This window comes from Thermobia domestica, chromosome 1, assembly GCF_964235325.1.
Source record: "Thermobia domestica chromosome 1, izTheDome1.hap1.1, whole genome shotgun sequence".
Taxonomy (NCBI): Eukaryota; Metazoa; Arthropoda; class Insecta; order Zygentoma; family Lepismatidae; genus Thermobia; species Thermobia domestica.
The window spans coordinates 147,359,653-147,385,073 of NC_137454.1; the positions used below are offsets into that span (position 1 = coordinate 147,359,653).

The following is a 25,421-nucleotide window of genomic DNA, read 5'->3' on the forward strand; positions in this document are numbered from 1 at the left end:
ACATGTTTTCGGGAGGGCACAGCCCCCCGGAGCTCTGAGAGTGCTCCCCGAGGAGACCAAAATAATACGCCTATAATATAATAATAAATAGAATAGTACCAGCAGTGCCCCCCGAGGACATTTTTTCTGAAAGAACGACTGCTCCGTGGGTAACCCTCTGGCTGTAATCATATTTCCCGACGGTTGATACTATGATGCGACTACAACGTATGTTAAGAAGCTCATATGTGATTCAGAAATATTACAAAAGTTGATATATATATACTGCAAAACGTTCAATATATTGCTTATAAAATCTGATTTAATGATTTAAAACAAAAGTCCTTTTATACCATTTAATTCGCTTTCTTTCTCTTTCTCTCTCTCTCTCTCTCTCTCTCTCTCTCTCTCTCTCTCTCTCTCTGTGTGTGTGTGTGTGTGTTTTTTTGTTTGTTTGTTTGTTTGTTTGTTTGTTTCAAATTATTGCAATCAACAGTATTATCAGTCAAATCTGCTGGTTAAGTTTGTGTTTCATTAAATGTTTGTTCCAAATTGTACACTCACTTCTGCTTTTCCATCAGGGCCACCCATCATAGGTCCTCTCAAAAATTTTAAATTGTAAGATATAATTTAATATTTCATTGAAAACGAGTCCCTCAAGTCCGTCTACAAGTTTTCTCCTCCCGTATTGTTCTCTTCTAATTTCTTTCTCTTTTTTTTTCTTTTCCTTTTTCCTTTTTTTTTTTTTTTAATATTTAAGTTGTACAGGAAGTTAGAAATAACTTGAAGAGATGATAATGAGTACGGGGTAAGGAGACTCAGAAGGAAATGTATATATACAGAGCCGGATCCAGAATTTTCTGAGTGGGGTGCACCAATTAACTGCCAGTACATTTGAATTAAATTGAGTTTTTTTAAAATGCATTTAGGCATCTGTGGTGTGAATGAGTAATTGCCCTGGAAATGCTAAGTGTCTACTCTCGGTAAATCCCTTTCCTTCAACACTCAACCGACAATGCCGGAACCGGAACCGGGACTGCTTTGCACACGCAGCTGGAAATGTCGGGGCTGGCGCTGTTTTGCACACACATCCAAAAACAGCTTTTGGTAATGCCGGTGCCAAAAGGGTAGTTTGAGTTTGAACGTGAAGGAGAGAACATGAGTCAAGCAATAAATAAACGATATCTCCTTGCCTTGCTGTACTTACGGCGAAGAAAGAGGAAACAAAGCAGCACTAAAAAGATTTGGATCCATCCATTGTTGACAGTGCGTCATGTGGAAGGTTCGTTTTATACATTATATGAAAAGCTGCAGAAATATGATTCGAAATTTTTAAATTACTTTCGCATGTCTAAACAAACGTTTGATTTCTTAGTACAGCGAATTAGTAATCATATTCAGCGCTGTTCAGAAGGTTTTTTTTTTTTTTTTTTTTCTGGTGCAAGAGCCGTGTAATATTACAGACTGGCTTGAATAAATGGAAGGGTCGTTCAATATATGATTAATAGCTCAATGCAAAGAACAAGGTTAATTGTATTACGTCAATCAAGTGAAGTAGGAGCATTAACGTCTAAATTCCCAAATATATTTTGTTTAATACACAAAGGTATATTGTAAATTGGTTCGTATATAGGCCTAATGAAAAGCATTTCCAGAAAAACACTGGCTAAATTAATAATTTTGACAAGTCACAATAGGTAGTAACCCTATAGGAGGGAGGAACAGCATCTTGATCACTATCTGAATCAATACTCTGCTTTTTGAACACTCTCGTTGCTTCCTAAGCTTTTCCTGAGGGTGTTTCTTCTCATATAATCATCTTTTCTGAAGAGATTATTCACTTAAGGCAATCAATCTTTTGTTCAGTTCATTTATGACTATCTTTTTGGGGGTAAACAGAAGATCTAATTGTTGAAATTCTGCATCAGAACTAGATTCTAACTTACGTTTCTCTTTAGCAGATGCTTCTAACTGTTTGCAGAAAGTATCACAAAATTTGTAACCTTATTTAAGAAAAGAAAAAGTAAATGTTTGCACTAAGTTCTTGCTACAGTTTTCAAGTTTATATATATATATATATAAGGGAATTATGATTTGACTTTTCAAATGGATTGCAACAGTACATTTTCCTTGAAGGTGTAAAAATTGGATGGTTCCATGCTGGTCACTGAATTGTGTGTGATCAGCTAAGTTTTAAAACTCCAAAATCTGTAAACGGAGAAAGGTAAAGAATTATCAAATATCTTCTTGAAACACAGACAGAAAAAAAAAAGTCACACACACACACACTCGTAAATAATAAGTATATTTAATTTTTATATTATATCGGACTAAAAAGGAAGACTGGGAGGGAAAGCCTTTCTTAAATTGAATCTTAATTAACAGTGGCCTCAGAGGAAAATAGTTTAATATTCTGCTGTACCTAATTGTTTCAGAATTATTTTTTAATATATTGCCATTGCAATCCCATTATGAAATGTTCACCACATGTATAACACATTATTTAAAAAAGAAAAGCAGAATATTTTAAAATGCACTTTTGAATATACTCAAGGTCAAATACATTTTTGGTGACCTTGAAATATTAAAGTTACAAAACCTTGTCAAGTGACAAAAGCCCGTTCCAAGACCTTTAAAATGAAACCAAATTGAAAAATATTTCCTGTATCATTTCATGGGTAGAGTCAAACCTATAAATTTTATTTAAGTTACTTGATATGAACCTGATAAGTGAATTTATTTTCGATGATTTGACGTGGAATGATTCTATATTAGGTTTTAATAGAATACCTGAGTTACAATAAAATAAAAATAAAAATGCTTTTGTAGTTTATATATATGTAGGGCTGCATAACTTATACTGACTAGTTTGGAAACCAATTAAAATAGCCAGCTCCGGAGTGAGCATTAGACTGACAAGTAGTTAATGTTGTAAAGGCACTTTTTTAATTATAGAATCTACAGGAAAACATAAAGGAAAATACTTAGGGTCGCCAACTGACCGGTATTACACCGGCGCGGCGTGGCCGGAAATATTGCTATTATTTTTATTAAGGCCGGTGACCGGTACAAACTTCTGACCAGCCCCTTTATCACCGGTATTTTGGAATCTGTAATCCAGAACAAAACATCGAACATCCAAATTCTTAAACAAGTACCTTTACAAATACAAATATCCTTTGTGGTAAATATTAATCTTTTTTTTTAAATCTATACCACTTTTTTTTTTTTTTTTTATTTATTTATTTAACATAAGAAATGTCATAACAATTACATTTTATTCTGCAACGTAGTTTTCAACAATAGACACAGAAATGTATAATTTGTCATAATTGGGCGGCATAAAAAAAAATATCGATAAATTATAAATTTTCAGCTGCAAATTGTAAATAATAGCAGTAAATTGTCCATCGTTTGTTGGCAAATACCTCTTAGGTATTTCATTAGTACAATGTTTGTTGCTTGTTCCCAGCTGCTCCATATGGTAACTTTCCTTAAACTTCCAACTTACTTCTTTAGGACTTCTTAAAGGAATTTCCTGTAATTGAAGTATAAGTTTCAAGAGTAAATTTCATTTTGTAAATCCAAAATTGTGATGTAAGGCTGAATATATTTTTGTTCATCTGTTTTGGTAACTTTAAGCAAGTGGCAGTTACTGATAAATACAATAAAATGGTCAATACCGACTTCAGTTTCTCATTTTTAGCACAATGTATCTATTAAGCTTATTAGTGAATATGCACGTTTGTCCATGATAGTACATTTTCTTTCCATGGATGAGTCCAAACAGAAATACTTCATACTTATCGTAGGAATTTTGAGGGAGTGTCGGTAATTTTATTTTCCAGAGTTGGCAATCCTAAAAATACTTGAATAAAGAAAATCATAATTTTAAAAAAAGCTAAAAAAAAAGCTTAAAAAAACAATTTCGTTTCTTTTTCTTATTTTAAAACAGTCAGACTTTTTATGAAAAAAATTGTCATAAAAACCATAACTTAAAGGGTTGGAATTTCGCTGGGTAATATTCGACAAATAGAAAGGATATTCAGCTTCTTGCCAGTGTAATTTTCCCAACACCTTATTAACAGAAATCGTCACTCTACAATTTATTATCTCTCGAAAGCTAAATATAAGTGATTGGTGCAATTGAACATAGCATCATGAAGGATGCATCAACAGCTCATTATTCTGTTCTGTTCTGTTGGATTCTGGTATCTGTATTCTGTTGGATTTTGGTATCTTTTTCAGCATGTAGAAAATTAAATGAAATCAAACGTCCCATAAACATGTTCGGTTCGTTGATGGAAATGGATAATAAACAAGGGAATGAAGATAAAAAGATTAAAAATAGCGATCTGCATCATAATCCAACTATGATTTCAATAATTGTCCCTACTACCTTGTGAAATGCATGCATGTAGCTCTGAAATGATGCTTTGAATGTGCTACGTTTCATTTTAATGTCTTTTCATTATAATCATTAAGTTCGAATGTCATTGGATTTGCACTACGGCGCATTAAATTAACTCCTTATTTAATTTAGAATTAAATAACGTTTCTCGTTTAGTACTCCTCACAGTACTAGAACTAGTACTGCCCACATCTCATATATATATATATATCCATAAATACTGTCAAAACTTTTGGCTTTGTAGAATCTGTTGTGATTGGTGGCAAGGTACAATTTAGCTCAACGTCAGCCCTGGCCAGTGTGTCGAACAGGGAAAGAGAACGGGTGGATCTGCTTCGCTTAAGCATGGAGTGGGGTGAGTACGAAAATAGAGTTGCAGTGATTGCCTTGCATAAGGGTGGAAATTCACCAAGTGAGATTTTCAAACTGCTGAAACATCTGAAAATGAGCAAAAGACGTGTTTACCGGACAATCCAGCGGTTTACTGAGACCGGCAGTGTACGTGACCGGCCAAGGGATTGTCGTCCTCGCAGTGTGAGAATAGTGGCAGCTGTTAAAGCAGTGGCTGCTCGTGTGCGGCGAAATCCACTCCGGAAGCAGAAGATTATGGCACGGGAGCTTAACATGGCCCCAAGATCAATGTCCAGGTTACTTTCTGAAAACCTGAAGGTCAGAGCTTATCGACGGAGCACGGGGCATTTCTTGACACCACAGCTGAAGCAGCAGAGGAAACTGAAAGCAAGACAGTTCCTATAGCGATACGCCACCAATGGACATCGGTAAATCCTCTTTACCGACGAGAAAATCTTTACCATTAAAGAGAGCTTTAACGCCAAAATGATAGGATATATGCGGCAAGCTCTGGAGAAGCTCGTGGGAAAGTTCCTAAGGTTCAGAGAGGTCACCATCCCTCCTCAGTCATGGTTTGGTGGGGGTGAGCTATGAAGGTCACACCAGACTTCACTTTTGTGAGCAAGGTGTGAAAACAAGTGCTAGGGTATATGTGGAAACTGTTCTGGAGCCTATTGTGAAGGACTTGAGTGACACCATGTTGAACAATGATCACTGGACCTTCCAGCAGGATTCTACGCCAGCTCATAAGGCAAGGATTACACAACAGTCGTTGGAGGTTAATGTACCAAATTTCATCTCCAGTTCTGAGTGGCCTTCTGGTAGCCCCAATTTAAATCTTTGGACTACAAACTGTGAGCAGTGTTAGAAGACATGGTCTGCAAGAAAAGATACCCTTCATTTGAAAGTTTGAAGCGTTCCTTGATGGCAACAGTGGCGGATTTTCCGATTGATACTCTCGGTACTGCAATAGATGACTGGCCGAAGAGACTCAAAGTCTGTGTAAGTGCCAATAAGTTTGATAGGTGCCAATTGTAAAGAATGTATGTGGTTATAACATATTAAAAGAAAATTGAAAAATCTCAAACCTTATTTCATATATTCACAAATAAGACAGAATTTATGGCTAGACTACGTGTATATATATATATATGTGGGGGGGTTGTGGCTTGGACGGTACCGGATTTGATTCCCAGTGAGGACATTCGGTCGGAAAGGTACAAAAATCTTCTCAGATCACCTTTCTTGAGAGGTTTTTTATGGGTTTTCCTCATTCACACCTGGCAAATGCGTCATTCACTGTTATATATATGTATTGTTACTTTTGTTATGAACCTGCAGTTTCATGTGTACTTATTGTTTATCACCAGAGTTATTCTTTATTTAATATTTTGCAGGTCATCCAGAAGGAGGGCGTTGATTCTTTAACATTAGCGGAACTACAACAAGCTTGCAGGGCGAGAGGGATGAGATCATTGGGAATGCCTGAAGCAAGACTTCGGTTGCAGCTTCAGCAGTGGTTGGACCTTCACCTGAACGAGCGTGTCCCAACGTCCTTATTGTTATTATCTCGTGCTTTGTACTTGCCAGATAACATTCCAGCGAGTGATCAACTGCAGGCTACAATTTCATCACTGCCAGAAACTGCGGTATGTATTGGGCGTCAAATGTCGTCACTCATTTCCGGTGTTGTTACTTTTTCCTTCAAGTATTCTATATAGATTATTTTTTGGGGGTTCAGCCACCTTTTGCTTATTAAATGAGTATGAAAAATCAGCTCGGAAAATAATGTACGTAGAAGACTTGAAAAGAAGTTGGTGTTTTATTATCAAGCGTTGTGTTTTCTGCGTTAAAATTTGAATAATAGTTAACAATACATGTAATATAACTGAATGCTTTAAAAAATACTCATTTTACGAATGTGTTAAGAACTAAATTTTGTTGAACACTTTCTCTTCACATTTTCTCTTGGTAAGATACACGTTTCGGTGATACGTATCTCTAGCTGAATCATGCCAATCTACAAAATAGTATGTATTTTCCTTTCTTTCTTTGTTCCTAATATTAAAGTCTCGGATATAAACATGGTATATAATTTTAACGTACAATAGGTATAATGACAAAAATGTGCAGAAAGTGAGCGCACACCTGCTTGAAATAACCAATGCACATCTCTTGCTTTCTTTCTTTAATAACTTCTCTCTTTATGCGATCTTTGATAGTTATCTCTAATGAGAAGAAATCTCATCTGCTCCTTTTCTTTTTCTTCTTTCTTTCTTTCATTTCATGAAAATTCTTGCCAAACAAAATACTTTCAATGTCTCTTTATTCAAGTATGTTAAGCGACATACTTAAAAACACAGTTTGTAGCAGAGTAGTCATTAAATGCGGAACATTTCAACACATTTGCTGTCGTTACTACGTGCCATTAACAATATTGAAGAAATTACTGGTAAAATCAGATCATGTTTCGTTCTAGTGATAATTTTTCCTTTGATTTCATCCGAGATTTTTTTTTAGTATCTATGTATAGCATATAAACTTATATAATTAACTTCAGAATATACGCAGTTTGTGTTCAGTATTTAGTTTTAGATCATTTTAAGTGAAATATATTTGCGTAAATATAGAAACCTATATATGAATGTTCGATATTTCTATTTTTCCAGACTACCCAAGCTAAAGCTATGATCCATGAACGTGAGGGAATAATTGATAACAAAACGAAATTGGAAATTATTCAAGAGGAAGAGCGGAAGATCAGGGAAGAAAGACGCGAAGAAAAGCGTGAGGAAGAGGCGAAGATTAAGGTGGTGAGTTTTTATCTACCGAAAAACAGTTGTAATCTGTTTTGCTTCTTGTTTCTTAAATAGTGTTAATTAATTTACTATGACACAAGACATTATATTGTAGTCGACAATTTTACGAAATCAGTTTCGAGTTTTAAAAACAATTGGTTCTATTTAGCTCAACTAAATAACTGAAGTAAAGTGCTGATTACGAAGTAATGTAGATGCTTTTTTTTTTTTTTTTTTTTTTTTTTTTCACTAGCTGATCTGACAATCTCTTCAGCTATAGTGGAGTCGTATTAGTTAAATTCTGATACTTTTTTTTTTTTTTCAATCACGATATTGCACTGCTGATCTTATAAAGCAATGCCCATTACGAAAACCGCATTGTAAATTTTCAACAAGTATGTGCTGCAGTTATCTTCTAAGCTAGTGTTAAGATGGGTTAAGAATTTAGTTGTTTTCGTCCAAAATGAATGTAAAATTGCTCAACGGTTAATTTTCTGCGTTCCAGTACATTTTACTTGCTAGATGGTATGATACTACTACATTTTTATGCTTTGATTTGTCTGATTACATATACACACAGTTACCAGCACGTTTACGGTAACGGAATTTTCCACTTAAAAGTAAGTGAGTAGTGCAGATTTTCCAGTCAGTAATTTTTTGTTGGAGATCAGTGGGAACAGAGACAGTGGTAACAAGTTTGGATTATATCGTTTAGCAAACAAATTTTATTTTTAAATTTAGGTAGTTAATTATTGTGTTACCTTATATTCAGTTCAGTCCAAAACAAACCGAAATTTCATAGCTCATCCTAGCATTTGCTCAGAAGAAGACTCCAATACGTGGCAGCTGAAAATCTACCTTTCTGCTTTTGTGCTGGACACTAGTTTGCAAACAAGATTCTGTTTTGTTTTGAAAATATGTCGATTGCTTTGTATTATTATACTAGCGTATGCTTCGCGTGTTACCTCTTTTCCTGCGTTCAATTTCTCTTCATTTTCGATATTGAACGCAAGTGAATAGCACAAACATAATTTTATGGTTCTGTGCTCAATAGTTTCAGTGATAGTATTAAATAAAAACATTCCCCTCCTAGGGTTCGCATTTTTGAAATCCCGTCTAACCTAGATCTTCGGAGCAAGAACATTTATACAAATTTTCTGTGTTCTACACCGGACAGTTTTGTAGAGCTGGCGAATGATAAAAAGGCATTCGAGCGTCCGACCCCCCACATACACACCTTAGGAGTCGTATTTCTAAAAACTCCGACTTATCTGCAGTCTAGCGTGTAAGGAAAAACGTTATACAAAATTTCAATGTTCAACGCATAATCGTTTCGGAGATCTTGTGATCGGCATTCCATCACTCTTAGCACACCGAGCTCTCAAAACCTCGTTTTATATATATATATATATATATATATATATATAAAACCTTGGGTGGAACAAGAGTATTTATACAAAATTTCGATTTTCTGAACTTTACAGTTTCGGAGATCTGGTGAGCAAGAAAGAAAGAAAAAAAAAACTATATATTCCCCTTAAGAATATGCAATTCCAAAAACTTGTCTTATTTGCAGCCTAGAGAAAAGAATACTTATTATTATTATTATTATTATTATTATTAATAATAATAATAATAATAATAATAATAATAAAAGTGAATGGTTGCTCTTTCGATTAACAAGACTAAATAGGACACATAGTGACAGGCCACAAAGTAGAGCCACATTCCCTTCTATTTAAAGTATGAAACAAATTCGTCTACTTCGTATTGTAAAGGATTTTTCCTTGTTCTACTCGCGTTTTTGAAAATTAGCAGTATATATTAGTTTAAAACTATACACTTGAAGCTGCGATTTTCTTTAGCAGGATTCGAAGTGAGCGTACAAAATATCACAGTTCAGTTTAGTACAGGAAGGTTAGATAACCTTAATTGCTATCGTCTAATCATATTGACTGATAAAACGTATGAAATGCACGTTTCAATATAACTATAGTGCTCACTTGTTCGTATTCCTTAAGGCAGCATAAACTTTCCAGTATTTCGGTTACATACACGAGTAACCTTTAACGAGTATTAATGCATGTTGTATGTTAAGATTTTCACATGCTTATTGTTTCAGTGTCGATGAACATTTCACATTTATGTGCCAAGTAATGTATTTTTTTGTATGATGAATTTTCTCTTCCTGAAGAACAATCCTAACAGTTGGCTCCCCTTAAATTGATGATTCGTGTAGATTCCACTCTCAGCTGTTTTCTCTATTAAAGCTGTTTACTCTATTTTTAGACCTATGCAGAAAATTATTATTATTATTTTATTTATTAGTTAAAAAAAAAACGGAAAAAAATAAAGAAATATGTTCAAGTATATACTATTTAATTTTTATTCGATGAAATTCGTTATCATGGTATCTCATTCCCGCTTCAGCTTCCCTTTTTCAGTATTAAGTTTTGTTTTCTCGCCCTAATGAAGGCCTCAAATTAGAAGACATTAGGGTTTTACAATGTGCAACGTCAACAATAGAAAATAACTCTTTTGAGGCCTATTTCATTATGACGATAAAACCTAAACTTAATATTGAAAAAGAGAACCTAGACCAGGAACGGGATACCATCATATCAAATTTCTTATCAACAAGCATAAAATAGTATGTACTTGGACATATTTCTCTATTTCTCCAAGACAATTTTTAAATTAAAATCTGATTTCAAATGTACAGTTTTGTAAGGTCAGTATTAACATAGGTATATTACATCGTAAGTTTACTACATTATAATTTTCTTACTTCGCAGTTTTTGTCTACATGTTTTGTATAATTATATGTACCTACAAAATCACGGATTATTGCGTGTTTGGAAACGCATGTTAGACAACAATGAACTGATGTCGGAATCCATATTGGTCGTTTTAAGAAAGTGGAAAGTTATATCAAGATTATGAGGAGAAAATATATCTTCTGCATACGCCTGAAAAATAGAAATAACAGCTTTAATAAATACAGTTTGTGGAAGTCAATTCTAAATACATAATCAATTTCGGGAGAGCCAGTTGTTTGAATTATTCTTTACATGTATTGAGAAAAAGATTCATAAATGCTTCGTGTGGAGTGTTGTATTGTATGGGGCGGAAACGTGGACATTACGTAAAAGTGATGAAAATTGACTGGAAGCCTTCGAAATGTGGGTGTGGAGAAGAATGGAAAGAATTAGCTGGGTCGAACGGAAAACGAATAAGAGTGTGTTAGAAATAGTGGGAGAGAAAAGAACACTTTTAGATATTAAAAAGAGGAAGAGAAACTGGTTGGGACATTGCCTGAGAAGAAATTGTATCATGAGGGACCTCCTAGTGGGTATGGTGGCGGGAAAGAGAGGGGGGGGGCGATGTATTACAAAAACAATGAGCATGCGAATATGTCAACATACAACATGTATTAAGCATCATAAATCCTTGTTAAAGGTTACTTGTGTATGTAACCGAAATATTGGAAAGTTTATTCTGCGCTGAAGAATACAAATAGGCAAGTACTCTTGGTATGTAATATATTCAGTTCATTGTAAAACTGCGAAAAAGATTCGAATGGAAACCATAAAAGTGCGATAAAATTCCGAAAAGTTGTACGGTTAATCTGTAAATTGACCGAAGTTACCGTTGTTGGAAGTTATTGGCAAGTGGCAGTCGGTCAGACTTACCGAGTGGTGACAAACGAAGACATCAGCGCAGTACAAGAGCTTGTAAATAAGCAATATTAATCGTCAGACTTCTCGTTAGGCGCACATGTTCCATGAATCGCTGACGTTACTTAACAAGGTTGCCTGAATTACCTCAACTCTGATTTTGTACGAAAACATTTGTAACAGTTTTCCTCGTAGCAGTATGTGTTGTACGGTAAGACACACCACTCAGACTAGACAACCTGCACAAAAACTTCTGCTGACTATTCCTCATTGCTGCAGTGATACCTGTCAATTTGTCCTTGATGAGAACCGATGGTCTGCCACTTAAGGGCATCTGACACGCTCCCAGAAGTTGATCATTCTTGAATTTATCATACAAACGTTATGGTTAGGACCCAAAGAAACAGTCTACTGCGCTGACAACGTAGTGTTTTCAACACTGGGCGCCACACCAATGCAGAGCTTAAACGAATGGTGCGAAGAAACAAAAGGAGTAGGATTTTGACATCAGTGTGAGTCACTATGTGCACTAACACGGAAGAGCTTAATTTAATTTCCTGCGAAATTCATATTCTCGTTTGTTGACATCTACATGGTGTGCGCAGTGAATTACGGGAAGCACGGGCTGATTCAGGTTGATCTCGGAACTAATACGTATGTAACACATACAAGCTTGTTTTTTTAACACGTTGACTGCTGAGCTTGGTCGCATAGGTCTTCGGATATGCTAAAAAAAAATTATTGTTGGATATTGATGCTTTTGCTTTGTTTTACAACAATATAACAGTTTTACATCAAATATGTATGTTTATTGCGCAATTGTTGTAAGGACGCTGAAGCGCGTCCGCAGCATATGCCATCAACTTTTTATCCCATGTCCGATAGGCGTCCTTCGTTATTTTCAATTTTATAACCTGAAAGAAATATAATATATAAGAATTTTCACATATATAGTTCAGAACAGCTTGTACAACTTTTATTTTATCATGGTAATCATTAAAGCACGGCTGCAAACCCAATCCAGGCTGTCCAAGACACTTCGCGCAATGGTAGGTGCTATCTTTTCCAATGTTCTTCTGTTTGCATTTCCTGCATTTCTTTATCAATATTTATCCTTTTGGCCAACAGAACATTCAGTTGGCAGGTGATTTTCTTCCGCTTGTCTTTTTGGTACATCCAATGGCGGAGTTACTTGGGCCTATTGTTTCACTTCCAAAAGGTGGCATATAATTTGTAGGCGAAAATCATACAGCAACATTTTGTTCATCGAATTGTATTTGCTGTAAAGGAACCAAGAATTCAATAACAGTAACTGTAAAAAGTGGAAACAAAATTTCTTGTTCCGTGTGATGGTTTTCCGTTCGTATGCATAATAGGCCACCATTTGGTTTTGTCGACCAACACCCTTCATGGAACTGACAAAGTTTTTTTTTTTTTTTTTTTTTTTTTTCGTTTGGAAATTAAAATGTATCAACATTAATATACTGTGGGTTTTGCTTTCTCTTGGAAGGCCCACTCATGACGTAGGCACAAAGGAAGAAATACTGAATAAAAATTCAGTATAATATGTATTTCACTGGCACAAAAACATAAATCATCATTCAAAAGTTCAAGAACAGATGTTAATTTGTTCAACAATGCCTATATAAACACAAAGCGTTGTAGATCGAAACGAAGGACACTGCAAGGTACCTTCGCTCCTTAGTAATCACTGTACAAAGTGTGAGTGCACTAGTGTGCACATGCAGGTATTGGCGGGTGCAGTAACAAGCGCCTTTCGGCGTCCTGCGCATATGCCAAATTCAGTACTGGACGCCGATGGGCGTCCTCAGCAGTGAAAGTGTTAAAAAATCAGACCATTCTCTAAAACGCACTGCACTCTTATCCATAAACTGATGCAAATGATACAGACCAAAAGTCAATACTAGATTGTCCTACGTACGAAATGCGTGGTCTTTTTTAATACTGTTCTATAGACGTTTTGGACAAAAAGTACGTGTTGTACATCTATAAACACAATATTAAAGTAAAGTTACCTTTTAAGTTCTGCATTAATATTAACGTCTTACAATGACTATTTTCAACAGGCAGACGAACTTGAGGATAGAGCCCCAGTTCTGCAGGATACAACTGGAATTAAGCCGGAAGAAGTAGTAGAAAAACCAGTGATTGAAACGAAGACAGATGAGGTAACTCTTTTTCAGTGCTTAAGTATTAGTGTTTCATGTTTTACTACACAATGTATTATAACAATTGTCATTCATAAGCTTTTTTTTTTTTTTTTTTTTTTTTAAATCATATTTGACGTAACTGTAGTTGCAGGAGGATTTTGAAAAGAAAAAGAAACTTGGAAACTTAAACAAGGTAAAATAAACATTTGAAACATGAAATAGGATAAAAAGAAAAATATTGTGCCTTCAAAATAAGCAATATAATTGTAAAGTTTACTAAAGTTTGTACTTTTCTATGTGTTACCGAATTACAAATGGTGTTACCTGTAATTAAAGCTTATAACATAAAATTTAAATTTCGAAAATGACTTCTTTTCTTTACGCAAACTAACAACTACTTTGCAAAACGAATAACACCATTTTGTTTTAGAAAACTGGCTAACAATACTGCATATTATTTTGTGAGCTGACATATTACCGTTACCTTGCTTTCTTATCAGGAATTGAGTTCAACAGACGTGAAAGCCTTAGAAGAAGCGCTGAGTAATATAAGCCAGGAGAAGAGGAAGTTAATTATAGAAAAGGAAGCTCTTGATGATCTCAAGGAGGAATTAGCGGACTATCAGGAGGTACGTTTTATTCTTTTTAATTAGTTAGTTAGTCTTAACATGCAACTTCCTTATCAAGTAGGCATTCTAAAGTTACCGTAAATTACTGCTAAGCAAGAGTGGTGTTTGCGAGGAGAAATTTTTAAACATTAAAGTAAAATAAAATATTCCCGTCCTCTTTCGGTCTCAACTGGGATTGTGTGAACCCTTTTCGCTGGTCTGTGACTAGTGCGTGTGTTTTCGGTGCACCAGGTCCAAGATTGGATTCTAAGTGGGAGAGCATTGAACGCATTAGAGTGAAACGAAACTGTAGTTAACGTTTCAAGTAGCATCGTGTCGAAAAAGGACACTAAACTTTAACAATCAGTCAATCACATTATGTATACAGTTTGCGATTTTTTGTAACACCTGAGAGGCCCGGGTTCGATTCCCGGCGGGAGCTCATGTGATTCGGATTCCACGTTAATCAGTAGGTCCCGTCTCATGTAGCCTCGCTGCTGAAAGGGACGGTAAACTCAAAATCTACTCAACTTTGTAACACCTGAGAAAGTTAAAATTATTAACTCTTTGTCTTCTAGAAAAAACGATTATCGTGGTTTGTAGTTTCTCCACTACTTTGTGGAAATTTTAAAATAGTAACAAAATGACTAGAAAGAATTAGATGGCAAATTTGAAAGAGAAATACAAGAAAATATCAGTGAACTGGCGTGAATTGAATTACACATTCTCTTTCAAGGCGAATCTTTATCGCAGATTTACCTGCATCCGAGCCAACTTTCTGTTCGCTACCAGTTCGACGTTTTTCTTCCAGCTCTACTGCTTGGTGACATATGAAAATAGTTCGTCTGAAGTTCTCATCGGAATTTCTGAAAAAGAAAAGGCAGATGGGTTAATTGCAAAGAAGAAAAAGAAAATGACAAAAATATGATTGTTGATTCTATACAAGTACATATCTTAAATATTTTTCTACACAGTTACCGTGAAGCTTCAAGTATTTTTAGTAGAGTCACACAAGCTTTGGTAGATCCTCTGTGTAGGAATTTGCCGCATGGAACTCCATCCAGTCGACAACTGATGTCTTGAGAACTTCACTGTCATTGAAATATTAGGAAGCACATGCCCTTTGGATACACGTGGTCCCGGATTCGATTTCTGGTTGTAGTGTACAAAAAATTTAATTTTACAATCATTCACTTTCATTTATCATTCGTCTCCTTTAGAGTTTAGCTCCATAAGCTCGGAACGTTAAAGTAAAATTTCAATACATTTCGTAGAGAGGCGAACTGCCTTTTCAGGTGAAGGAACAGAACAAATCTAGAAGCGAAGTCGAGACTGTATGTAAGAATAAGAGTAAGTATAAGCAACAGTAACAATGATGTGAATACCTCAGTAGACACATAAATCATATTGTGTTAAAATCAAATAATATCTACGAAAGCTATCATAGAATATATTTTTTGTAAACCTGTGGTGCGAGGGGGAGGTTCACTCTCGATCTCAATTGATTTTAAATCTGAGTGGAGGAGATGTGAAGCCTCAAAAAGTATACGCCATATGCTATGAAAATGTAATATTTTTACAAAAGTTACCTTGGATCATATTCTTTAATCGAAAAGGTAGGAGGAAGTAATCTATCTCGCATAAGGGCACTGAATTTACCGCTTATTCTTGACTGATTTTAATTCCAAGCACTGGGAATTACGAAAAAGAGCCAAAGAACAAAACCAAATGAAATTTAGGAAATTTATCGTGGAACTTTAAAAGAAATGGGGAGGGGGGAAGATGTACTAAGAGGTAAAACCATTTCGTTCTTTACTGATTTTAACTCCCTACAGAAAACCTTGAAGAAAATGTACAACATATTTTGACAAAATCGAACATTTTTAACGAAAAAATCGAACATATTTTTGAAATTGAAGAGGGGTGAGGCGAATTCATACTTTTGGTCTTGGCAAATTTCAACTCTAGGCTCAGGGGATAATCCCAATTCCTCAAAGAAAATATACTGTAAGTTTTGCCGTATTAAAAATAAAAAAAAAAAAAAAGTTTAAAAATTATTTAGCATGTACGTGTGTAAACTTGCTATATGGAGTAAATTTCCTCTTTTTCTCCCCTTATGCTGGAGTGATTAGAACCCCAAAGAATTTTCCCCGAAGGGATATTTCTGTAAGTGGAGGAAAGTCCAATTTTCATCAAAATCGAATAAGTTACGAGTTATCGTGGAACGGGCAGATAGGCAGAAACACAAATGTTAATCAAGACGAATGGTAGAAGCTTTGTTAACACATGTGGTCAACCCAATAAAAATATTGAATTCCATAGTTTTCGTCGTATAGCGATAGAAGTGTATATGAGTGCTTTTGATTCACTGTACAAATAATAATTAGTAAATAAAATGATTATTTCTTTCTAAAAAGTACTTTTTCCTAAATTAATATTACGATTACTCACGCCACTAGTATAAAACTACCAGGATATCTAGACTACTTTTCCTTTCATATATAAAAATTTTAGCTACATTTATCGGCGTAATCCTGATTCCGTGATAATTTAAGATTGTCCTGCAGGTAAATAAATTACTTACTGAAGTCCAAAATGAATGGTTTGAGATATCGTACCACAATACAAGAAATAACTTTTTGAAAATATAATATGGAGCTAGGTTTCATGTTTACTGCTTCTTTTCGTTCCATGGCGCACAGTCAAAGAAGTCTACGCCATCCTACCTGAAGTAGCGGGCTAGTTCTTAATTACACGAATTGGTAACATGTGACTCACGAGATAATAGTCTTTTTTACGTGTCATCCACACTTTTGGTGGGAAAGCGCTGAATCTAAGCTTCTCAGTGAGCTTGGACTAAAGAAATCATTGTTTTTGCACACTAACACATTTATAGGTTGTAGACATAAAGCTTTAAAATGCATAGCAGTGTTGCAAAATGTATGTAGAAGTAACTAAATCTTGTTGTTCCCCGTGCTCAAAATTAAAATCCAAAACATCTTGCGTACATAAAGGTTAACGATGCACTATTTTGTTTTCACTCTGTATAGTATGTGAGATAAAATCAGATATTCAGGTAACAGATTTTTAAGCAGTGTCTGTAAACACAGGATTCCATGACTATCTTTTTATAGCACTTACCAATTTCAATAAATGATTTGTCATTTTTGAGTGTAGTCTAGTATATTTTCACTTCCTTGGAATGCATTTCTAATCAGATCGTAGTATTTTAATTCATTTCTCAAGAGTTAAAGTTAGTAAAAGTCCTTATTTAATACTATGCAAAAGTACTCTTGAAAGATGTCTTTAGAAAAATAAAATAAAATAAAATAAATGTGTGACACTAATTCTTGTCCTATCAATTTCTAGTTGTAATTATTGATTTATGTACTGTATCTCTATTTCCAGTGAATGAAATAAAATTTCAATCTCCTCTCCTCCCCCTAAATTTAAATGCATATGTGTTCCTAATAAATTGTTGAAAAACCACCTTTCCGATTCGAGCAGGGAATAGATTGACCAGAAAATACGATATAAACAATGATTTGTACCTAAGCATACCTGTATGTTGACAAAACTACCTAGTAATATACTTGTAAGTAAGTGCATTATGTTGCAAGTACAAGATACATGTATATTGTAGATACAAAATAAAAGTACCGTATTCATTACTGCTTGTAATTAAATTAATTTAAACTATATCTATTTAAGGACTTAGCTGATTTACAAGAAGTGCTGAAACTTGCTGGAAAGGCTCGAACGGAAATAAAAGAATCGAAAGCAGCCAAGAGATTGTTCAAGAGGGTAAACCGTATGATAGGAAATATGGATGCGTTGTTGAGTGAACTTCACAAAGAAGAAGAGCAGTTGAAGAAAGATTTACAAAGTCCAGACTCAGATAGAACACAGTAAGTTTCAAGATCCAAGCTTTAATTAAAAACTAGGTTACTAAGTGTAAAATTTAGTTATCAAGGATGGTAGTAATATGCAGCTGACAAAAGATTGATTTGTGATCATAGTGCTCAAATAAAAGAGCTTATCCAGATATAAAATCGGAAAATGTGACTAATCTGTCCTTTTAAGTTTTTAATTTTTCCGCTACCCAGGAGCGTATTTTAGAAAGAAATTGATTTACCCGGCGAGTAAGTAGTGGAATGCACGTATTTATAAAGAATTTTTGTTTTTGGGCTTTCCTTGAAGAGGGACTTCTTCCCTTTAATACTTTGTCATACTTCCATTTTTAATTGACTCAGTAGGCTGTAACCAATAACTGCAAAGTGAAAGATTTCGTTTTGATCCACTCTTGAGGAACAAGTCTTGTTCTTCCTTCTCTTCCTTCAAAGGTGATGATTAATATTTAGTATCTTGAAAGTAATCATAGTAAGAATCAGTTTTCGTAATAATTATGTTCTTGTCATGATTTAAAAATAATATAATTTCTCAAATTAGGAACAGATGAGAGACTTATACACATTATTCATATGCCATTTAGTGAGAATAATGATGATGATAAAGATGAACTTGTAACAAATTCTCTATTGACAGTGCTGCTGAGGAACATCCAGATTTCTTCGACCTGATCAGCGCTAACTGTAGCTTTCATACACATATATTACGTGACTGCATTCCTTTATAAGAGCCTTTTTTGTTTTTCTTTCCAATGGCATATGTGATGCGTACTCCGTAATCGGGTAGTCCTGGTTTTGAAACCTGGAGCCGGACACCTTGACTAAGATGTTCCAAATATATAAATAATTCCAGTACGTAAATAAAACTAAACCACAATAGAAAAAAAGTTTTTTCCGAGTATAGGCAACTTCTTCTTTTTAGGTCAAATATTACTTACGCAAATTGACTTGTCATTATTAATTCGATCATCTACCTTAAAATAGTGTATTTCTTACCTTTGTGTGTGCTTTTCTAAGATTGGCTTGCGGACCCCAGGTTGGGAAAGGCTGCTATATATTATTCTTCCAGTAGTTATCTGCATATTCTTTATACTTCTTTTTCATCCTACTACTTCTTCCTTTTCGTGTGTGATGAAAGGTCTAGCGAAAGTACTGGTGGTATACCTTCTTTAATATTGTGTAATCATATTTCATATTTTCTGGCTGAAAAGGAGGTGTAAACAGAAGAGACATGTGAACGTCAAAATGGACAGAGCTACAATGACGGGATGTGGCCAAAACACGTCTCTGTATGCATAGCAAAAGCCCTAAGTTCAAATAGAAAGAATTTATGGCATTGATTGTGTTATTCACTTGACGTGACTTGAACACGACATTCAGTTCTTGCTCCGAAGTAAAGTGCGATTGATCAGATGACCAACGCCAACACAGGCAAGAGAATTCAGAGAGGTGGTATCACATCCAACGGACTGGTGATATAGCGCAAAGATCTGCAGAGCATATATGCCATTGACCAGCCCAAAAGATGCCATCTGTAGTGATGTCAACATCGTAATTGACCTAGGTTCATTGATCGTATGTTCTATCTACAGATGAGTCAGAGTTCAATCTATAGACGAATCTCGAAAGTGTACTCGTCTGGCAAAAGCCAAACGTAAGATAACATGTACAACCGACTTCCGCATCATTGAGGCCGTGGCCACTGGTGTGATCCTGTTCTATTTGAAGCGAGAAAGTGTGATGGGGAATCCGATAGGGCTGATCTTTGAATTAAACGGCACCAGAAGTGTCACTATTCATCTCATCGTCTCCAAAAACTATGGATTTGACCCTAAAAGCGGTCGTTTCAGTTATTTTTACATATCACCCCTTCTCACTCACTCCTTAGACGTACTAGGGATATCTTACTCCTACAGTGCTTTTATCCAGATTGTAAGCCATATAAGTCATGTTTTCAAAAATGAGTTTATATACCAGTTTCATCTTCATAATATGAGGAGCTCGTGAAATGTTCTATTTTTCACATCGATTTTAAACAGTCTATTCCCCTTTGACAAGCACCAAAAAATTTTAAACTATCTACGGTCTCTTTAATACAGGTATTTAGAAGTATGGCAAGCTGACAGTGTTGATTTTTATACCTGGCAAATATACATTCATTTTCATGTATAAGATAATGCCCTTCCACGTAGAGCTGTTCTATCGACGGCTTCATTTAAGTCAGGATTATTGTTTCAAAAGTCCGTGAGAAAAGTTTTTACGGGTTTCTACTGTTGCCTGAGGCGGAATTCATTCTGAGCACCCAATCCCAAATACAAGTAAACATACTCAAAGAAAATAATTTGTTTTTGGAGGAAAGATAAAGGGCTGTTCATTAACTTAGAGTTTAATGGTTTAAAGTTTAGAGTCTAATTATTTTCTTCTCACATGAAAATTAATTAAGTATTATAACTTTAAAAGTAGTGTTGTAAAATTTCCAGAAATTTTGCACCTGCTGGTATATATAAAAAAGTTTTTTTCGGTTTCTTTCCGGAAAAATTGGGGAAAAAATAAAAATCTTTGTATTAGGTTAATTTTACTATAGTATTTTCAAAACTAGAAACAAACTGACGTTTGGAGAAGCACGTGGTACGCTATTGTCACTTCATGTGCATCCCGTTGAGTCATCAGCGGGAACTGTCCTCTGATTAATAACGAAAAGAAAAATCTCTAAATATTGGTTTGTTTGGATGGATGAAAGGATATGTTTGTCGTCCCAGTTTGTGCATGTTGGGAAGGGGGAGGCTGTGTGTGTGTTTTGAAATCACTTCCACGCACAAAGAAACGAAAGGCACAAATAGCTTCTTTCCTTATGAAAAGACGTGTTTCCTAGCGGAAGGACTGTTGCCAAGGAAACCCTCCACCCACAGTTGCTAAAATGGCGTTTATGATTCGACCGTCGCAGAATGACCGCAATCACTATGTGACGTAGATTCACTTTCTCAAAACAAATCTACACATGTTTTTGAGCTGTCAATTTGTTTCTAGTTTTGAAAGCACTTTAGTAATGGATTTTTTTTTTTTTTTTAACGCGGAAATATATAAGCTGAGAAATTTTAACATTGTGAATATTAAAAAATCAAAAGCACTCGAAAATAAAACTGTTGCAATTATTCTTGAAAATTACTAGTCTTTATTCATTTCCGCTATGTGCTTTCTAGTCGTTTATTCGTGGACGTGCATTAATTACAGAACTTTTATGGTTACATATAAGACTACCATCATGAAACGTTTGTCTTGCAACAAATAGGGCTCTTGAATGAAACTGAGTTCTTAGTATGCTCTTTGATCTGGTGAAGTTTCGTTAATTTTCATTTAATTACTTCTTAAAAGAAAGCAGTAGGCAAATTTTACTAATACTCATGCACTAAAATATATAATTACTATTATTTAATACTCTAATATAGACTTTTATACCAGGTTATCATAAAATAAGTATCGCTATTCAGAGAACTCTGGAAACGTAACCACTAAACAGAATGCAACCAAACTTGGTAGGAGCGTATTTGGGAACATGCAGAAGCTATTCGTGTAGAAAACAAAATTAGAAACAATTTTCGCCACCAGAGGTAATTGTGGCGCTGTACAACACCAAGTAAGTGCAGCGTGGAAGAAAAACGACACTAGTGATGCTAAATGATACGAAAGACTGTAATTACCTCTCCAGGCGCTTACTCACGCATACATATGTTTCAGTGATACGGGTTTGAGGGCTACCATGTACCAGAAGTGAATTGATGGTGATCCGATGTTTGCTTCTTTTTTATTTCCACACTCTTTGCGTTGTGTTCAAGGGGTCCCGGGTTCAATTTCCGGTGAAGACACACATGAGTCGGATCGCACGTTACCCTGTAGGTCCCGCCCTTAGAACACCATCCCGGTACTAGTCACCATGCATTTTCCTTGCTCAGGGACCTTCACATCATCATGATCGCTCATAACTCATCGCTACACCACGGGGTTATTAATAGGAGTACATATCAATGCCACGCGTCACATGGGGGCATAATTACGGCCTTTCCTTCATTGAATATCAATATCATTTGTCTTCCATACCACACTCACCGTACTTCCATACCACACTCAACAGTGAACAGAAACACAATAGCCTCTGAAGGCGAGATTTGATACTAATCTTTGCCTGGAGTTTTGGAGGGAGCTTGCATTTTAGGGACCACAGGCAAGACTAACATTTAACTTCGTTTTTGTAAGATATCCAAGAATTTTTTTAAAGAGAGGCTTCAGTTCAAAAGCCCCCTTCCCTGTAAATCCGCCACTGACCACGGGGTATTAATAACATTAGTAATCAATGCCACAAGACCCACAGGAGTGGTAAGTACAGCCTTTCTTATCATTTAGCATCACTAGTGTCGTTTTCCTTCCACGCTGCACTTACTTGGTGTTGTACAGCGCCACAATTACCTCTGGTGGTGAAAATTGGAACTAATTGTGTTTTCTACACCGATCGGTTCTGCATGTTTCCAAATATACTCCTACCAAGTTTGGTTGCATTCTATCAAGTGGTTACGTCTCCAGACTTCTCTGAACAGCGATACTTATTTTATAACCTGGTATAAACTTTATGTATAAAATATTGTATGTAAACAAATACCTGTTTTCTAGTGCGACAAATTTTAAATATCGGTCATTTTCGATATATTTCGCCCCTTCCTGTTCCTTAAGTTGTATCTTCAAAGTGAAATGATTAAAAAAAAATCCCAAACCTCATCCATGTTTTATCGAGGTTGGTTGGGTGATATATATCAAAGTGAAAGTTAATATGTTTGTAACTTAATAAATCTTGAACCACCCAACCAACCTCGATAAAACATGGATGAGGTTTGGGATTTTTTTTTTTATATCATTTCACTTTGAAGATACAACTTAAGGAAAGGGAAGGGGCGAAATATATCGAAAATGACCGATATTAGTGTCGAATCATAATTTTTGGAGTCGCACAGTGGGACCAAATAACTAAATTCTCGGCAAAAAGTAGGAATGTGCAAATGAAGCAGAAAATTGTAAGAAAACCAATTAGCTCGGTATGTGCGGTAGCTATAATAATGTATTCAATATGTAGGAGAAAGATTTGAACATAAAATGAATTTGCAAGCAAATAATAAATAAATAAATAATATATATATATATATATATAGAATATAACTACACAGTTATTAGGTGGTAGTCATCAAGATATACTATATAAACATCTTTGAAAGTGTAAAAGAAAGTCTGTGGACTGAACTGTTTATGCTATTTCGACATTATTTCATCAAATAATAAAACTGAAGAATAATAAAATTAAAGAAAATTTCTTGCTTCTCAAAATTATTTCAAAGTATGGAGGATTCGTTATGACAAGGACACTTCAATACATAAAAATTATCTCGTCACCACAAGTTTTCGATACGAATACATTGTCAGATATATTAAACATATTATGATTTACACGCATCGGTACCCTGTTCTGGTTGTTTCATATCTTGCATTATGCAATACGTGGGCTCATTTCAGGGTTTTGATTTGAACACTGTTGAGCTGGAGCGAGTGGAAGCTCGTTAGAGTTGATTCCAATCTCACTTCTGTGCACGCATCACAAAAGAACAAAACACTGAATTGATCAACATCATTTTTAATGTGGTGCTACCATATGGTCCGTAGATTGCTTAGCAAACATTGACGTTTCAAAATGTTGCTACCATTAATCAAATGTGGTTGACTAGAGTTTATTTCTGTGGGTGAATGCCCGAGAAGTATGATTAGATGTTGGGAACAAAATGGGGCCTGGGGGCGAAGACCCCAACGACGTCTGGGGGTAAAATTTCCAGAATCGACTTATATTCAACTTTGTCAGTGCGTGCATGAGGATTACACGTCTAATAACCTAACATCAGGGGGGTAAAAGTGCGGGGGAACACGGGTCCCGTCACCTCCAAAAAAAATATGTATGGATGGCGTCTCTCCAGTCCGTAAAAAATTACAATGGACAAAGATGGGCAGGGGGCGGCATGACGTCATGTTGCTACCTACCGTCCCCCCACCTTTTAAGATCCACTTTTACTCCTGCCCAACATATGCTCTCACATTCGCCTAAGCTCAATTCAAAAGCAGCACTACACACAGAATACATTTTTACTGAAACGTTTTCATGCGATATATTTCCCAAAAGTGCAAATATGTGCAGGTTTCTTTGCATACAGTAAGAACAATGTTTCCGCTACGATATATTAAAAAATCAAGACATGATATGCTATGTTTTCTACTAAAATGCCATTCTATCGTTTGACCATAGTTCATATGCTTTCAGTATGACAGCATTTTCCAAATATGATATTATGATACAGCACATTATCATCATCATTATCTTATACAAAACGAAACATATTTGTGGGTCGTGTCACCATGTTTAACAGCTGCTGAATATCTGTAGGCGCTCTGGAGATAGTCGCATTCAAAGTCGACTTCCTATCTTCTGTCACTAAGCAGCAAATTTCCGTCTTCGGCGGATAACCAAGTTTACTCGTGCTATGAAGTCATTGTAAGCTGCTACCACTTCCATTCCTGCACACTATCTTATGTGTACACTATTAAGGTTTCATTATAACAAATTATTTCCCTTCAATCTTTTACATCACTTTTCGGGTTTCTGCCAAGAATTTTCTGGATCGGCCCCACTGTGAGTCGCTGAGAGCGACACTTTCGATGCCGTTTAAATCCAAATTCAGCCCCGCAACTTGGGGGGAGGGGGAAGGGGCATATATATATATATATATATAATTGATCGAAAATTGCCGTTATTAGTGTCGAATCCATAATTCTCGGGGTCGCTGAGATGAAGAGCCGATGCCGTTTAAATCCAAATTCAGCCCTATTAGTACTCCTAAAAAGGGAAAAGGGGATAGTAACATGCAAAGATAATTGAAAATAACCGATATTAATGTTGAATTCATAGCATTGAGGGTTCATAAGTTGATTGGTGACAGTTTTGTTGCCTTTATGTCCAAAATGAAACCCCTCGCGAAGAAAGGGTATTCTGCTCGTCTGTGATAATAACGAACGGAAGTTTCACATATTCAACCCTTTAATATATTTCTCGCTGCTCAAATTTACTCACTTGAGCAGTATGTGTAAATAAGATCATATCTCTGTTTGAGTTATTCGAAAAATATACAAATAATAAAGAGTAATTTTACCAGAAGCACAGCAATTTGTCCCTTCTCTTTCGAGGAAAGTATGGGAAAACCACATCGACAGCAGGCGCATAGTTAAAATAGAAAGGCTCTAGCACCAGGCGAAGAAATAGTTTTTAGATTATATTTTCCGGTTTTCGCTATTTCTAAATAATTGATTTTTTAAATGGGTTCAAAATTTCCGGAAATTTTACGTAGCACAAGGAGGATATTTCTATAAAACATTGTAACGCTAATTCTGTCGTGAACTATGTTATATATGCCCTAATTCTAAATGTTTATGCAATAC

The 25,421-nt window shown here is 35.4% G+C and overlaps 1 protein-coding gene across 2 annotated transcripts in view; it reads left to right on the forward strand.

Moving 5' to 3' along the window:
* Nucleotides 1-25,421, forward strand: part of Letm1 (Leucine zipper and EF-hand containing transmembrane protein 1) — a 60,046-nt gene that overhangs the window by 25,526 nt on the left and 9,099 nt on the right. For both annotated transcript variants that reach the window (XM_081764213.1, XM_081764223.1), the window contains 5 exons: nucleotides 6,139-6,390; nucleotides 7,411-7,554; nucleotides 13,304-13,405; nucleotides 13,888-14,016; nucleotides 17,707-17,903. In XM_081764213.1, coding sequence (XP_081620339.1) covers nucleotides 6,139-6,390; nucleotides 7,411-7,554; nucleotides 13,304-13,405; nucleotides 13,888-14,016; nucleotides 17,707-17,903 — 824 coding nt within the window. The remainder of the gene's footprint in view (nucleotides 1-6,138; nucleotides 6,391-7,410; nucleotides 7,555-13,303; nucleotides 13,406-13,887; nucleotides 14,017-17,706; nucleotides 17,904-25,421) is intronic.